We start from the raw sequence: 16,847 nt of genomic DNA on the forward strand, positions 1-16,847 counted from the left end.
CAACACGTTTTTTTTTTTTTCTCCAAATGCCAGCCGTGGCCAATTGGAGGCTTTGTTAAGGAGGAGCCCTTGGGAGAAGCTTCATGGTTCATTTTCTGGTGCTGGTAATGACACTGAACTTAAGCAGCCTGTTAATCTGCCACAGCCTTTTGAGACACAAGAGAACATGGTGGAAAAACATACTCTCTTTTATTTTTTCCTACAAAGATTTTTTTTTTTCACTTTCAGTACTAAAATGCTCAACGGACACATCTGATTAAAAGACAATGCATGTAAATGGACACATTGGAATTTTGCATTTGCGCCTCTCCCTGGATAACAAGTCATGACAGAGCCTGGTTTAAACTTGTGATGAGAAAGCTAACTTTGAATATACAAGCCGACTATTGACTCTCAAAGGCCTGACCAATCAGAGTGGTGACATGTCCCCCTCCCCTTTCCCCTCCAAACCGCTCCAGACCCCATGGCTGAAGTGGTCTGGGGCTGGAGCAGTTAGGACACCCCTTTGGGCTGTGGAAACACCCTCACTGCTCCTCTGGAAATGCCCCTAAAGCAAATACATTTAAATACAGTCACAAAGGTAGTAAATAAATCTGCTCAACTTTATTCGGCTAATCTATTGTTGTTTACTGCTTGTGGGAACTTGAGGAGGGTGTGTCAGTTTCTTAGCATGTTGCACAATGGTCAAATGCCTGTGGGTTGAAGGGTTAAGAATCCAATCTCTGAAATTCCTTCATCGCAAGTCACGTCACCTACAGTATTTACTTCGCGTGTGTAGGTGTGCTTACTCTATATGTTTCTTGTCAGATAAAACGCACAATCTCCTTTCTACCAGACAAAGCAAACAACTGCGGTCCAATTCCAATTTTCTTTTTTTGATATAGCCTATGGTTTGCATTCTCAAACAAAACTGCTATCCTGATGCCATTTTGTGATGTTTTGTGATGATGTCATTGACCCCAAAAAACAAAGATATAAACACCGATAAAAGAAAAAAGGGCCACACTATTTTGGAAAAGCATTTACATTTTTGTGAAAAGTGTTCGCGATCGTTAACATTTAAGAAAAGACAGATAAACCGCTAAACCACTGAAGTCACATGCATTTCAGAACATCTTTGTAGCAGTTTAAACTACACAGATATCAAGTTTTAAACATTAGGATTCCATGAAGACGAGACACATTGACAACGAAGGATGTTGTACTGCCAAAATGCTAATTGCGACCATTGGAATTGGTTTTGAGCAGTCGTGCATCCCTGTGATACAACTTCGTATTCAACTTCAAAATAATGGGATTTATACGTCTTGTTCAGCTGACAAAAGCCCCTCTCTTTGGTCATCTTAATTTGAACACTGATTCTACAAAAGAGCTTTACAACCAACTTAAATGTCAGAGTGATTATGTTGTTAGCTTCACAAAATGTCAGTTCCATTTCCAATCCGTCGCATGTCGACTGAATGCCGGCTGAATATCGTCGGCCTCCCTGACACAGTAGTTGTTATGGGTGGCGCGTACGGGGCCCATTGTGGTAAACAGCTGTTGGATTTGCCGGTGTACAGGGCAGAGATGGGAGCGTTTGACTGACGTGTTCGCTCTGTGCATCTGACAGCGGCGCAGCGAGAGGCTGAGAGGCTGACAGGCCCCGTGACCTCCACCACTTTAAACATATAGACTACTAGGATGACTGCAGTGTTCCAGTCAGATAGGGCCTTTATGATGAAGTGGACCACGCCTGGCCGTCTCAGCGGCTTTGTTAAGTACATTTTATACAATTCTAAATGTGAAGTGCATGACATTTTAAGTAGACGGACAACTGCTAAACAACCGCTCTGATGTAGCAGACACCCTTGACAACTACTTCATTGCCTGAGTAGCTGCCATTGTCCAGTCTTTCACTCCTGACGACATCAGAGTGAGCACAACAAGCCTACAAAGGACATGTTTGGATGAACACACTTCCTGATCCACGCACACCTCCTCCAGCTGTTCTGGGGGGACCCTGAGGCGACACCAGGCGAGCTCGGAGACATAGTCCCACCAGCGTGTCCTGGGCTTTCCACGAGGCCTTGTCCCACTGTACTATGTCACAATTACAATTTTCACAATTCAAGCTTTCTATGAACAATCACAAAACCAATCAGCAATATGAAGTGACAAGCATCTAGCTTTACACTCAAGTCATGTGCCATATGTTGGGAAGGTGGAATAAGACCCGCAATTTCGACTAGAAAAAGAGAAATAGATGGAGCTTGTGTTACCATGACAACAAAGAGGCTTTTTAAGAACCAGGGGAAAAGACCGGGGGATTTTAGCTCTCATTAGGGTCTGAAGATCAGCAGGGAAGAAAACAGAGATTTATATTTTAAAAGGTTTGTGTTGAAGGAATCAAGAGTTTTTGTTTATGTTCTCAGAGTCGACATTTTTTAGTTTTTTCTCCTGGGAGATCATTACATTATGGTAAGTAAGACACAGAATTAAATTAGAATCAAACAACAGCGAGCGGCCTCGAGGAGAAAACAAATAACCCACCTGCAGCAATATGTTTTATTCAACATGTGCTGTATGTGACACATCAACAGCAGAACAAATTAACCTGGAGCCCTGGTTCTCTCCGGTCACAGCGCAGGTAGACTGCCTTTCTAGAATGGATACAGGCGTGATGTAAAGCTATTTTTTCCAACAAGCAAAACCAATGAAATCTATTAAGTTGTTGACATTATATATAGAAAGGGATTTTGATCTGGCTGACTAGATCTGGACATTTCTGTATGATAAACACAAGAAGAAGCTGCATGTTTTCAAGCGCAGTGGTTCATTCTGGGAAATAATGTCCACCTGTATCAAAGTTCTATTGCCATGAGGAAAGATCTTAAGTGGAATACCGAGTGTGAAATTTCCATATGCGAGAAATACAGCAGTTTTTGTATCATACAGACATGAAAACATGGTGGAAAAGGTGAAGGTTCACAGGGCCGTGGCAGGGCGAAGCGGTTTGCAGAAATGAAATAAAAGCCCCAGTCATAGTGTCACCCTTAATTTAAATGTCTCTCCTCGATTCACTCGGCCAAGTTACCGCCGTTTCAGTATCAGCCCGTCGGTATTGTCGGAATGAGTCAGTAGTTATACTTACTGCAAATTTCATCGAAGGCGACACACTTGCATGTATTATCATAGAGTTTGCTTTCACTCCCTGAACTGTGGAACCCACTAATACATTGCTCGCTGTGACTAATCTTTTCTGCATCTTATTGACATACGTATGATGACATTTACATTGCCCGTGTTCGTTGATGCACAACTGATGAATCTGTGGCCAGCACTGTGACAACTGTTGTATCACCTTTAAAGGGTATGCGTGGCACAGAATAAATAAGTTGGTTAAACTGCTCTGTCAACAAGTACTATAGTAAATACAGGGACACAGATAGAGCAGGTGAAAGTCTGCTACTGTGTGTGTTGTGGCGATCTCTGCTCACTGACAGTGTCCATAGCTGTCAAGTGTCCTGCTTTGGCTGGGAAACTACTGTATTTTACCCCTCTTTCCCGCTGCCCGCCCGTATTAGTATAAATAAAAACTTTAATAAAAGATTCCTCAGCCTTTGCAAGCTGAATTCTAATTCTGTAAACTAGACTCACAACAACTCGGTACAGTAGCGCAGCTAGAAGGTCACGGGTTCGATTCCCACCTGGGCCTTTCTGTGTGGAGTTTGCATGTTCTCCCCGTGTCTGCGTAGGTTTCCTCTACCACTAAGAACATGTGCAATAGGTGAATCCTCCAGTCAGGTGATTCTGACCACCAGCCTGGCTCCACATCATGGAGATGGGTCCCCGCACACGGCATTGCCGTCGACCACTGCTCCTTACGGGTTGCCCCAGCAGCATCGAAGGATGGGTTAAATGCAGAGGACACATTTCCCTAAGGGGACAATAAAGTATACAAACAAAAAGAAATGCTGCCTGCAGTGGCCTGGGTGGCAGTTGTCAAGAGGTTGCATAGCTGTCAATTGTTTTGGCCAAGAAACACAGAGATGAAAGACATGAGGAGGATGTGACATGCTATAAAAGAGATATAGGGCCTGATCTTGTGTTTCTAATGCAGACTATAGCGTAACTTAGTAAGAGCACTCTTAGTAAGAGCACTCTGTGAGAACTTTCAGCTCCAGACCACATATTAAGTAGGCAGTATGTGTGCTGGAAAACACCCAGGGCCAATGGCGATGTCATGTAGAACAACCTCTTTTCTCGAATCAGACTCCGCGACTGGGAATAGCGTGGGCAAGGGAGAAGGGCTGTGGGGGAGTGGAGGGGAACATGTGCTTTTGTTTGGGTCACGTTAATGCAACTATGCGTTTAACTTATGGTGGGATAAATAAAGTTTTTAGCGCCAATGGCCGCTTGTAGCAGAGATTAACGACAGTGACGCTAGGGGCTGCCATTGGCCGCCATTGGCCGCCATTGCTGCAGTACCTCCATATAGTGGTGGCTGAACAAGCTAGTTTTACATTGCATATATTGGACTTTAGAGACGTTCTAAACAACTGTAAAGCCTGGTGCCTGTTTTATAAAAAACTTTATACAGCTAGATATTCCTCCTGTAATAATAAGGCTGGACCAGGCTGGTTTTCGTAAGAATTTTTTTAGAAATGTTGTAAACTATTTACAACCTGGAGTACCGGTCAGTCATCATAGACTTTGTGGACTGGTGTGAGCGCAACCACCTGTGCTTGAACACCAGTAAGACGAAGGAGATGGTGATCGACTTCACGAGGAAGCCACTACCGCACACACCGCTGAACATCCAGGGGGAGGACATTGAGGAGGTGGACAGTTTCAAGTACCTGGGTGTTCACCTCAACAATAAACTGGACTGGTCCCACAACATCAACGCCCTGTACAAGAAGGGCCAAAGTCGCCTCCACCTTCTGAGGAGACTGAGGTCCTTCGGAGTGAGCAGGCCTCTGCTCAGGACTTTTTATGACTCTGTGGTAGCCTCTGCTCCCCACTACGCTGCCGAGTGCTGGGCCCCGGGCAGCACAGAGCGGGACAAGAACAGACTGAACAAGCTGGTCAGGAGGGCCAGCTCCGTCCTGGGCTGCCCCCTGGTCTCTGTGGAGGAGGTGAGGGACAGGAGGGTGTTAGCCAAGCTCACCTCCATCATGGACAACACCTCCCACCCACTGCACGGGACTGTAGAAGAGCTGTGCAGCTCTCTCAGTGGCAGACTGAGACACCCTCAGTGCAGGACGGAGCGCTACCGCAAAGCCTTCATCCCCACTGCTGTCAGACTGTACAATAAGACTGTGAAGTAACGCCGACTGTAACAAGTGAATTTCTCCTTTGTGAGATTAATAAAGGTTTATCTTATCTTATCTTATCTTATTGAGAGCTGGACTGTTAACATTGGAGCTGCTATGACCGAACTACATGTCACGCAAGGGCCGAGTCTACAGTGAAGATCCCGCCCATATGCCCTTTTCAGGAACATGCTTGGTCACAGCTGGGGAGGAGGTGTCTGTAAATCCGCCATGATTGAACGTAGTTATTTTGTCAAACGAGGAGGAGTGAGTAATGACGGTCTTTTAATATTATGTCTATGGTGAGAGCTTATAAAAGCATATGATGCTAAAGGCAAAATACGAGATGATGTGCATGATATGCACGAGGAAGTCAGTCGACTTCTTGTTTTTAAAAACAACGCCCTCTCGCCAGTGGCTCCGTCCATTAGCGAAACAGCTGTGTACATGCAAGATGGCCATCTTGTTTGGAGCAGTGCTGGCCTTGCGCCAGGTGGAAGATCAGGTCCATAGAGTCAATCAAAGTGTATGTTGTTTGTGTTGTCGAAATCATTGAAGTAGCTTACTATACTGGTCAAAAAAGTGACAATTTTTCACACCATTTTCCATTATGCCCCAAGTCAAAGGTCTTCAACAGATTTCAGGCCAATCTCCTAATAATGATGATGAGATGGACTGGGAACCCCACCATTTCATTCATTCTAGATCTGAAGTACAATATTTGAGTGGAAGGTATGTACATTTAATAACACATAGTATTATTTGATTTGCTTCTAAACCTATCATCACTATCATCTATTATTATCACTCCTCACTTTGAACACCCCTGTGGTTTTAGTGTCGTCTGAGCAGAACCATGGTATAGATTTAAACACACTGGGAATCTCTTGTCTTGACATAATATCTGTCTAAAATCAATACACCTCGGCCTAAACTCTGAGTGGGTCTACTGTAGCTGTAGAATTCAGAAGGCTTGCCCACAACTATAACCTTAACCTCTTTTCTTCCCTCTCCTCCGAAATGCTAAATATCCAGAGTCCAAAAAACACGCACACACAACCAGACTTATCCGCAGAAATCATTCCATCAGCTTTGTGACGCCAGGTAATCTAAGCATAAAGAACAATGTCAATCAGAAAAGGTATAAAAGTGCCAATGTTTATGTGTGGCTTCCGTGCGGTGCCCAGGTGCTAATCGGATATTGTGTGCCCCCCTGCTGGCGCTAAGCAAGATGGAAGAAATATAGTTCAGCCTCACCTCAGGCCAAACGTGTGAGATTGCTCAAAGTGAAAGAGCGAGCGGATCTTGGCATCTGAATTCATAGCAATCAGCCTGTCGATCAAATCCTGAGGAGCAAAAAAAAGAGAGAGAGAGAGGTTGTGGAGAGGATGGCTCAGGTGCAAAAGCGCAGATATTATTATAGTGGGTATAAACATCACCTACAGAGTCTTTTGTGTGAGGAGTTTTGAGAGAGACATAGAACAGGTGGGTGTGTGGGGAGTGGAGGTGAAGTGCAACCATGCCCTCTAGTGGTTAGAAAAGGCACTGTAATGGAAGGGTAAGCACTGAGCAGCGTAAGGAGTAGACTCACTGAGATGGATGCGGGTATTTCTCTCAAAGTGTATTCACTCTTGTTGGCTAGAGTCTGACGGCCAAGCAGTTCCCAAGCAGACTGGGAAGAGGAGAGCAGGTTCACCAGGGAGAGAAAGGACTAGGGAGAGAAAACACAGACAAAACAAATATTTAGCGATGTTTAAAAACTCACATTGATTTAACCTCATGTAACAAAACATAGTTGTTACATATTAAGAATTGTGTATAAGCTTTTATGAATTTAAAAGTATCAAAAGGATTGTATTAACCACTTATATTAACCAAAAAAACGTTGTGAATAAAGCATCAAAATAGTGACGTAAATTAACCAACAATAACATGGCAACAAAAGCGATGAAAAAGCGCCAAATGTGATGAAAACGCAACAAAAAAGTGATGAAAACAAGGAAGATAATGCAACTAAAAAAGCAACAGAAAAGGGACATAAACAAGGCAAAACTGAAACAAAAATGAGGCGAAAAAAGAGATGAAAATAAGACAAAAATGAGAATGAAAACGCAAAACCAAAAAAAAAAGAAGAAAACAAGGATAAACTCACAACAAAAAAGCCACAAACAACGCAAGAAAAAAGATCAGTTTAGATCAGTTTAGGTCAGTTTTGCAGGTCTTAGCTTTCAAATGAGGCGCTACGCTGGCCTATAGGCTGTAAGCTCCAGTCCAGAAGCTTTTAGACTTGGGTAAAGCCGAACTGGAGAAAATGTGCTTGGTTAAGGTGGGGGTTAAGAGGTTAAAGAAAAAGAACGTGTTACATTACATTAACTGCTATGAACAGTTGAAAGGTATGTACAACAAAGCCTTCACGCTTAATACAACTCTTTTGTCATGAATCGTTTCAGAGCGATTATTCTTTGATCTTTTCCTGGCAGTGTGATGTATTGGAGAAATATCTTCATTCTCTTTCATGTCTTCAATATTAAAAATTAAGCAACACATAAAAGTAGGTTTCTAACTACTAAGTGACTTGGGATTCGGTCCACCGTCGGCCTAAAGAGATTACAGTTAGTCCGCCTTACGAACACATCCGAAGCAGGTTTCTCTGTGGATTTGAAGGTCGGTGTGTGCCCCAAGTCTGACCTGCAGATAAGACAAACTTTGTAGGCACCAGCGGCAGCCGGGGCAGGGTTCACACTTGGCCGGTTGTTCATTTTCAGTTGGCCCCCGTCACTGAGAGAGAAATGACTTGGCTGCAGTCGGATGCCAATAACACACACTGTCTCTCTGAAGCTTTGAATAAACAGAAAACTGGCAATGTGTTCCAGTCTAAAACAAAACAATCCTTCACAACTCCATTTTAGACGACATAAAGGCATTGTTTGGTGTTTGAAAGTGTAATGGGGTCTTTTACCTTCAGGCAGCTCCGGTCAATTGGATCCATAGGCGTCGGTTTTGGACGAGCGACCCTCAAATCTTCACTGCCACATTCCAGCACTGACCATAACTCGAGCACCAAAGCCCGGACAAAACCTGAGAAAAATGTAAAAAAAAAAAAAACTGTCATAAATGCAATTAAAGAAACCTCTCAATTAACGCCTTAGTCGAGCACATTTTCTCCAGTTTGGCTTTATCCAAATCTAAAAGCTTCTTGGGAAAAAAAAAGCGTTGACATGGTGATGAAATGGAGGGGAAAAAACGCAAACCAAAATGTGACAAAAAAGCGACTAAAACATGGCTAAAAAGTGATGAAAAAGCAACAAAAAAAGGTCTTAGCTTTCAAATGAGGTGTTAGTCTGGCCTATAGGCTGTGACCTTATGGGTTTGGGTAAAGCTGAACTGGAGAAATGCACTCGGTTAAGGCAGAGGTTAAGAATATTAAACTATTTCTGCACCTGAGCTGTTTAGAGCCACCACTCCCGGGGCAGTCGCCGCAATCTGTGTCACCATCACTCCATACCCAAACTTTTCACATCGGCTCACCTAAAGGAAATAACATTAAGATAATTGAAAATGACTGCCTAAAATAGCTGAAAGAGACAAAAAAAAAGAATAATGGGCCGTTGCCACTTCTGAGCCCTCTATTAATTACTGGCGCCATGCTGCCACCGAAAAATACAAAATATAATTACATTCAATAATAATTTAGGAGAAATACTAAAACGAGAGCAGCAATTATGGCGGTGCATAAACAATGGAAGCAAATTAAGCCCAGAGGGAATTAGCTAAAGTCTGCTGAGGTTGTTTGTGTGTGCATGTCTGCAATGTAAATCAGGGAGAAATACCTACAGTGCATGTCAATAGCACAGTGCCCACGCTAACAAAACAAAATGTCCTCAGAATATACCTAGTTTGTCAATGCAGAGTCGGGCGTCTTTGTATAAATGCTAAGTAATATGATAGAATAGGTAACAGATTAATAAAGAGACAAATATACTTTCTACGGTCTTGAGATTGTTCTCAAGATCGTAGCCTCCAGCAATATTACACTTTGGCACAGTGACGCTATCACTGATGATTATAACCAACCATGTGCCAATGTGACTGGTTCCAGGACGTGTTTAGTAGCACTAAGCAGTATCGATGTAACGCTGTAAAAGTTAAATAGAGTAGAGTTCTAGTGAATCTTATCTGAGCTTACATTTTAACTTACTGACAACACAGTTCAAATTTATGATCTAGGTTTTTGCAATTTCCTTCTTCAGTAGTCACAAGGCACAGCTTAATCTGGTTTCTAGGAGAAGAAAACATTGATCTAGTGTATTCAGTAACAGATGAACAGAATGATACTCAAGTGGATAAAACAAGAAACTATGAACAGTTTGATTTGACATGTGGTATCTCTACTGTAACGATAAATAAAGAAAGCAACTTCTATCACCTTCTTGTTGCCATGTTGTTCTGATTTCTCACAAACAAAGAAGTGAACGACATGTTGCTAAAATAAACCACTATTTTTCAAGATTCAAATATGTCTTGCAAAATGATCATGTTATATGTTGCTCCAACTATGTTCATTTGTGTACAATAACAATAACATGAAAGTTCAATTAAATCATGTTAAATAATGCTCGTAGCCTGAGGTAAACTCTTGATGAGTACCTGTAGCTTTTTGGTAAAGCGAGAGAACATGTATCCAACACACTCATTGATAGCTCCGGTCTGCTCAAGAAGTAATAAACCTTTAGGAGTCACAGCAAAGTTCAACAGGCTGTCCAGGATCGTCTCCTCCCACATGTGCCTGGATCAGAATGGGGGGAAAACATTTGATTTCATTATTCTTTACTTATACATGACATATAGCGGTAATGGTGATTTAAGTTAAAGTTAAACTTTATTCATCCTTTATTAAACCAGGCTAACAGTCATAAACACCTGGCTGGAAGATCAACCTATCATATTGTATGGTTTTGTTTTGTTTTTTTATACACCATAATACATACATAATACTGAGCTACATGAGTTAAAAACAAGGCGACTTTTACTAAGATTCATTTCTTTGCTGTTGATTTTAACTTCCATTGAAACTGCCTCAGTGCTTCTCTAATCTACATTAGGCAAATAATAAGTTACACTCATTCCCTTGAAAGTTACAGAGAAAGATATTATCTTGTACAAGGCACTTGTAATCCTAAACTGCGGTATTTAAAAACAATGTATAGTTGTAACTGTCAGAGCAACTCAAGAATAATGTCTGAGTCAACAAAGTACAAAGGCATATTGATAGCATCTGATAATCACTGGCCACACCCACTGAACTTCAAGTAATTAAATGTATAGTGGCTTTAGAACAAAGAACACTATATATAACTCAATAGAAAACAAATGGTGGTGACTAAGTCTGAATGATGTCCAAACCAAATCCTTACGTGTTCTCACGTTCACCGGTCGATGCTTTGGTTCCAGGCGCTGATGTAACAAGTTTTTCTCTGATCTAAAGAAAAACACAAGATATCAATGTTTATTTTATTTATGTACCCTTGAGTGTGCCATCTCATTTCTGAGGATGTCCATAAAACAACCACATATTTTTATTATATTTCTTACAGTGATTGGACTCACATTTCTAACAATTTGAGTCCGATCTAGGCTGGGCTCTACAATAACGCCCCAGTTTACCACTACATGAGTCATTATGCTTGTCCTATTGTCAGTCACCTGTTTCCACGCTGAAGCAAGTGCGTTGTGCAGGCCGTAGGGTCGAAGCACCTGGAGACCTTCACAGGTGTTGTACATCTGTCGACACACAAATATGAAGGCTCCGCATAGAGAATAGAAAACCTCTGGGTCACTCAGCCCCGGGAGCTCTTTATTCAACAACTTCAGAGTGAACTGAACAATGACATGTGCGGCAAAGGTCCTGGAAGAAAAGAGGAGCAGGCTTTTGAATTATCTCTTATCTGTCTGTGTCATATAATATGTAGTAATAGAGAAAAATCACGCTTTGCTTGGACATAAATTCTTATTTTTATTTTTGGTAATAATAATACAAATCTGTAATTATGCTTAAAAATTAAAATAAGTTTCACCTCTCACTGTGGGGCATCACCACATTTTTCTTGTGTAAGAAGAGTTCGAATCCTTTGTTGCTGTTGGCAATTTGCGCTAACACATCAGCAATGAGTGTCAAAGTCGCTGGAGGAGACTTTAATTTGACCTGTGAACCATGAAGAACACATTCTTATTACATAAAATAATAAGAAATTGAAATGGTTTTGGTCTGTTTGTAATATCTTTTTTTATACCATAATATCACACTGTAAATGTATTCCCTAATGTAAGGGTGAACTTGTGAATGTATTTGACCTTGTGCCCACTGAGCAGTGCTATGACTGGTGCTAGCAGAGTCTCCATGACGGGGCTCTGGCATAGACAGTCTGCAGCACACTCTGTCCTTTCACACAGCATCCACAGCACCTCCATCACCAAGCCGCTGGGAGACAGCGAGTCTGAGGACAAACAAACACATGATTTATTCAGTATGGATTACACTTGTGATACGTGCCATGCAGCAATATAGTGTAGAAAAAAGGGATTTTGGAAGAATAGAAGATGTAATGCCCCCACTGGGAATACAACAAAGAGAACTGGCAACAGTCAGTGTGAATTTACAATTTAATTTGGTCTAGATTTTTTTTTAAATAGTGTGTTTAAGGAGACTGTCTTGTTGCAGGCACTTACAGTCAAACAGACTGGGCTAATTGCTCTTAACATAGTTGACTGTGAAAATCTAAATGGTTTGACTTCCTATTGGCTTTACTTACAACTACCATTAAATGCCGCCTTACATCTGTAATGAGATGAGACAAGGTTGAACTGAACTGTGTAGTTTCACATGATGAAGAACACAGGCAGCAGCACAAGGCCTTTTAGAAGACAAAGCATGACTCAGTACAAGGCTACGGATAAAGGATATGCTCTCAGTCAGGAAGGACAGTATCTACTACTCATAGGGAGGGTCTCAGGGCTCTCCCAGCCAGATTAATTCCCAGTCTGTGCACAAGCCAAAGGAGGAGGAAGAGCACAGGTGTTGACCTCACCTGCGTGTGAGACATCACTGAGAGGCACCTTTGGGTGTTGGTACATAATGTTTATCAGGATGACAAGCAGCTCCGTCAGACTGACCGGATCTGAAAAGTAATCATCAAAATGTAATGATAAGACAACTTACTCTGTATTCAGCTTACTCAGTGCTGCAGCAAGCAAAGCATTTAGAAAGACTTTTAGTTATTTGATTGGCAATCTTAGAGCGATGTGCAGACATACTTATCTACAATTTGATGAGAGAAAATGGCAATTAAAACGTAGAAAAATACCAACAGACGGTGTGCTTGTTATGCACGTTTATTTCCATGTGCTTAAGATGTTACGTATCTCGAGGCACTGCACTAAAGAGTGAGGAGTGGTGTCTGAGATAATGAGACATTCCTTTGTGAGATTATGAACAATAAAAACACAGATTATGTTGTTGTCAGTGAAGGAGAGACTACCTTAGAAACCATAAACTATTATGGCCTTGGCTATTTGTCTTTAGTACAACCACTATTTGAAAGTCTTCATCACATATTGATATAGTACTAGAGTTCATTGTGTATGTTTGCACATAAACTTAATGTCTAGGCAGACGACATGCATAAAACTGGAATGACACGAGTTGTGTAACAATACCTTTACACTTTTGAGCTTTAAGAGGAAAGAGCTTCCTCCCATTGGTGTAGATGAGCAGCTTCCCCAGTAAGGACAGTGAGTGCACAAAGAGGGCATACTCCAGCTCTTTTTCAGAGTAGACGCTTTTCTGACCTGAGTGTGGACATGTAGACAAAAAATACTTACTTAACATTGTCATTTCCATTCAATCCCATTATCAAACAGGACAGCATAATAAGTGAGAGGGCCTGAAGCGAGAGAAAATCAACAGTTTGTCCGAGCCGGGACTCAAACCCACAACTGTGTTCTGCAATATGTGCAGCAGCCTTAACCACGGCCACACATATTATTTATTTCTTGTTCACACATATTTCTTTGCTTGTTTTTGGACATTGAGCTCAGCTAGTTAGCATTAGCCAATCTGAATAAACTATGGTACTAATATATTCCAGTATTATGATGTGACTGAATTATTTTGTTTATTTCAGTGGGATTATGAAATAAGCCTTTCACACACATACCCTGCAGTATGTACTCTTATATACGAGAGTAGCGATTGCAGCAATGACTGGCATATTACTGTCTGACTCAACCGCACATTTATCTGCCTTTGAGAATGGTATTTAGCACCCCGAGTACTCTGGCCCATGGTTGCAATGAGCTGACTTCAGTTGATGTATGATAAGTAAAGATAGCATTATTCTTACATAAATGCACCTGCACAAGAAATAAAGGTTCTCACTGTAGAATGAATTCTGTCATTTTTTGGTTGTTTTTTTAAGTGTCTTTTACTCACCAATTTTCAGATGATCGTCAGATTCTTTTGCATTTGTTCCTTCTTTATAACTTTCACAGGATTCTTTATAATGTATACACTCCTGCAGCGATACCACAATCTGAAAAGTTGAAAAAGGTGAGATTTGTTGAGTTAAAAGGTTCCAATTCAGGGATTAGCTACAGATCATTCTAGAAAAATGTTTGTGAGCTATATTGGATGAAAACTTTGGCAATGATTTTTCGCTAATTCACTCCACAAAGTTCAGAGAGAGATTCGGGATTAAACAAATCCATTTTTAAATGGCATTCAACTTACACATCTATCTTCAAAATCTCCTTATTGATTTGATTTATAGCCAGCTGTTATGTGACTTTGATGCCGTAATAAATGGAATATTCTGTACTACAGTGCCACCAAAGAGAGTAGGGATGGGATGATATAAAGCTATACTGGGCATTAACAATGATGAGTTGAATCTGGTCTGATTTTCTATTTGAAAATACAGTATTGTTATAGTACATTCACTACATCCTTAAAAAAGAAAACTGCCAAAAAGAAGAAGACTAGAAGTACTGGCAATAAGCACAGGTAATATTGTAGCTACACCAAGATAAACACAGTTGAATAGCGGCTTCCTGCTTGCCCAAGGTATCAACACTATTAAAAATGCTCTAAACCTTGGTCCTGAATGATGTATTGAGAGGCCTTTTTGATGTTAACTCGTTGGAATGGGTGATTTACTTTGAGGAAAACTTTGCAAAGAGGAACAAAGCTGGGAAGTTTGAGCTATTGATTATTGAATGAGTCACTCACCAAAGACTTGTATTTTTTCTCCAGGAGCCGGAGAACCACAGTCCTGCTGTAGTGCCCGTGCTGAGAGACAGCCAGAGTGAATGCAAAACAGAAAATAGTTTAGTTGTATGCCCATTATTGACAAATATATAAAAATATGTGGTTTATAGTAGTTATGATTCTGGCTTTCAAAAAGTACGTACCATCCACTTTTTAAACCAAGTAGCTTTAATGTCTAATAAAGCCAAAAGATGAATAGGCTCCAAAAGCTTTTCAAATCTTGGCGAAGAAGATGAAGCGCTTTCAGAACTAAATGTCAGCAGGGAGAAGGTGCTCTCAATGACTTCTTCCATATATCTGCATTAAAATAAAAACAAAGTAAAATGAGCACAGAGGACGTAAATTCACCGTCGAATAATCTCATTAATGTGTTATAATGAAAAAACAATTAACAATCATTGAATGCATGGATAAATGGATGACGCATAGCAACTCACTTTTCAGGATGACGAATCCAGAATGTAGTCACTTCTTTTTGAAAATCATTCATCAACCGAACCTGAAATGATTCAAAATAGACAAATGAAAGAAATTTGAAAAATTATGATAAAAAAATATATATATATTATATATATATTTAATTTGACCTGCTTCAGAAGTCGAGTGATCTCAGGTCTGGTGACGTCTATGCCACCCGGGCGGAGGGGGATCTTTAGAGAACGAAAACTGGATTCCACAGTTTTAGCTGCAACAAGAAATTATGAACACAAGCTCAAACATCTATAGATTATTTTGAAATAAATTAATAGTAGTATCTAAGTCTAAGACAATACCCAAGCAGGTGTATATCTCTCTGGTCACATTCAGTGGAGATGAAGACAAGCCCTTGGCGAAAAACTGCAGCACATGATCCTAAAAGATGTAACGTCATACATGAAAAGTTTGGCAAGGTGAGATGTACTTTATACTTCCAATAGATAAATGTGTCGTCCGCCCTTGTCCCCATGACAATCACAGTGTATCCTGATTGCCAGCTAGAGTTGGTCGGGACTACTTAGCTAGAGATCAGTTGATGGAGGAAATCCACAACACAGGGAGAACAAACTCCACACAGTCCAAGATTTCAACTGTGTTTCCATTAATGTGAAGAAGTTCATAGCATTGTCTGAGCAACACGCAGTTGTAGAAAGAGAACAATGCTCACACTGAGGTCGGGCTCAGTTAGGGCAGCACACAGATTCCTGCGCAAACTGCTCCAACTCTCACAGCTCAAGATGTCTGATGGGGGAGCAGAGCAGAGGGCCTGCAAGGCCTGCCATCGCACCTGAGAGGAGGAACGCACCTCATGAGCTCCATGTACTTTTTTAAAACATTCAACCTGTTTTTAATAAAAATCTCAACCTCTTTTGGTTTGCTTGAATCAAGACTTTCTGTCAAAGCTTGCAGCTGCTCTTGTCTGATAAATGCATAACTCTGAAAACAGAAAGAAAAGCAGTTACACAAATAAAAGCACCAAATCCCATAGTGTTCAAGGTCATAGTGCCTCTTATACCCATAAATGAATGTGGAATGATACCAGAAAAGATAGATAAAGATTATAAATGCATAAATGCAAATGAATCAGTCTACGGGACTGGACCTGGTTGAAGGAAGAGTCGCTGTCTGAGCAGTCGTTGTACTGAGTGTTGGACTGACTGCGCTGATTCTCTCTATACATCTCCTCCTTCCTCAGCTGGTCTTCTTCAAATTTGCTAATTAAAGACTCCACCACAAGAACCATGGTGTTTTTCAAGGCTTGTATCATTTGCTGGTACCTGTGAAAAACACATTTGGACATTCAGTCATACTTTAAAACAGGGGTTCTTTGGACATTCCTTGCTTGGAACATGTGCGTAAGAGAAAGCACGACACAGGCCAAATGTAAAAACAGACAACAATCTCTCTACAATACTAGTGTTCCACATGCCGAACAACGTTTCAGCATGCAGTCCTAGTCAGGCTAATATGAGATATGATATACAATAATAAGATTTTATAAAAACTTAGGTCAAGACTTACTCTGCCGCCTCCCTCGTTTTCCGAGTGACCGACTGTACCACTGTATCATGACCAGATCCAATGGCATGTTGTCCATCTCCTTTGGTTAAGCTCTTGATCTCCTCCTCCACTAAGGTCCCCAGCGATGTCTCCATATACTGACGGACGTACTTCACAAATTCATAGCTAGCGGGGAAAAAACATACAGGAATGAATGAAATGCAATATATGAGGCTTTGTCGAAAACAGGT

The 16,847-nt window shown here is 41.1% G+C and overlaps 1 protein-coding gene across 2 annotated transcripts in view; it reads right to left on the bottom strand.

Annotated features, from left to right (window-relative positions):
* tbc1d32 (TBC1 domain family, member 32) overlaps window positions 1-16,847 on the bottom strand; it is a 44,009-nt gene that overhangs the window by 26,991 nt on the left and 171 nt on the right. For both annotated transcript variants that reach the window (XM_079572014.1, XM_079572013.1), the window contains exons 2-22: window positions 16,618-16,782; window positions 16,199-16,373; window positions 15,961-16,032; window positions 15,764-15,883; window positions 15,393-15,471; window positions 15,207-15,304; window positions 15,057-15,118; window positions 14,763-14,916; window positions 14,581-14,640; window positions 13,786-13,885; window positions 13,011-13,142; window positions 12,383-12,472; window positions 11,649-11,791; window positions 11,372-11,499; window positions 11,001-11,202; window positions 10,712-10,776; window positions 9,945-10,083; window positions 8,738-8,825; window positions 8,257-8,375; window positions 6,889-7,008; window positions 6,555-6,643 (exon numbers count right to left, since the gene is read on the bottom strand). In XM_079572014.1, coding sequence (XP_079428140.1) covers window positions 6,555-6,643; window positions 6,889-7,008; window positions 8,257-8,375; window positions 8,738-8,825; window positions 9,945-10,083; window positions 10,712-10,776; window positions 11,001-11,202; window positions 11,372-11,499; window positions 11,649-11,791; window positions 12,383-12,472; window positions 13,011-13,142; window positions 13,786-13,885; window positions 14,581-14,640; window positions 14,763-14,916; window positions 15,057-15,118; window positions 15,207-15,304; window positions 15,393-15,471; window positions 15,764-15,883; window positions 15,961-16,032; window positions 16,199-16,373; window positions 16,618-16,782 — 2,400 coding nt within the window. The remainder of the gene's footprint in view (window positions 1-6,554; window positions 6,644-6,888; window positions 7,009-8,256; window positions 8,376-8,737; window positions 8,826-9,944; window positions 10,084-10,711; window positions 10,777-11,000; window positions 11,203-11,371; window positions 11,500-11,648; window positions 11,792-12,382; window positions 12,473-13,010; window positions 13,143-13,785; window positions 13,886-14,580; window positions 14,641-14,762; window positions 14,917-15,056; window positions 15,119-15,206; window positions 15,305-15,392; window positions 15,472-15,763; window positions 15,884-15,960; window positions 16,033-16,198; window positions 16,374-16,617; window positions 16,783-16,847) is intronic.

This window comes from Gobius niger, assembly GCF_951799975.1.
Source record: "Gobius niger genome assembly, chromosome: 15".
In the NCBI taxonomy this organism is placed as follows: Eukaryota; Metazoa; Chordata; class Actinopteri; order Gobiiformes; family Gobiidae; genus Gobius; species Gobius niger.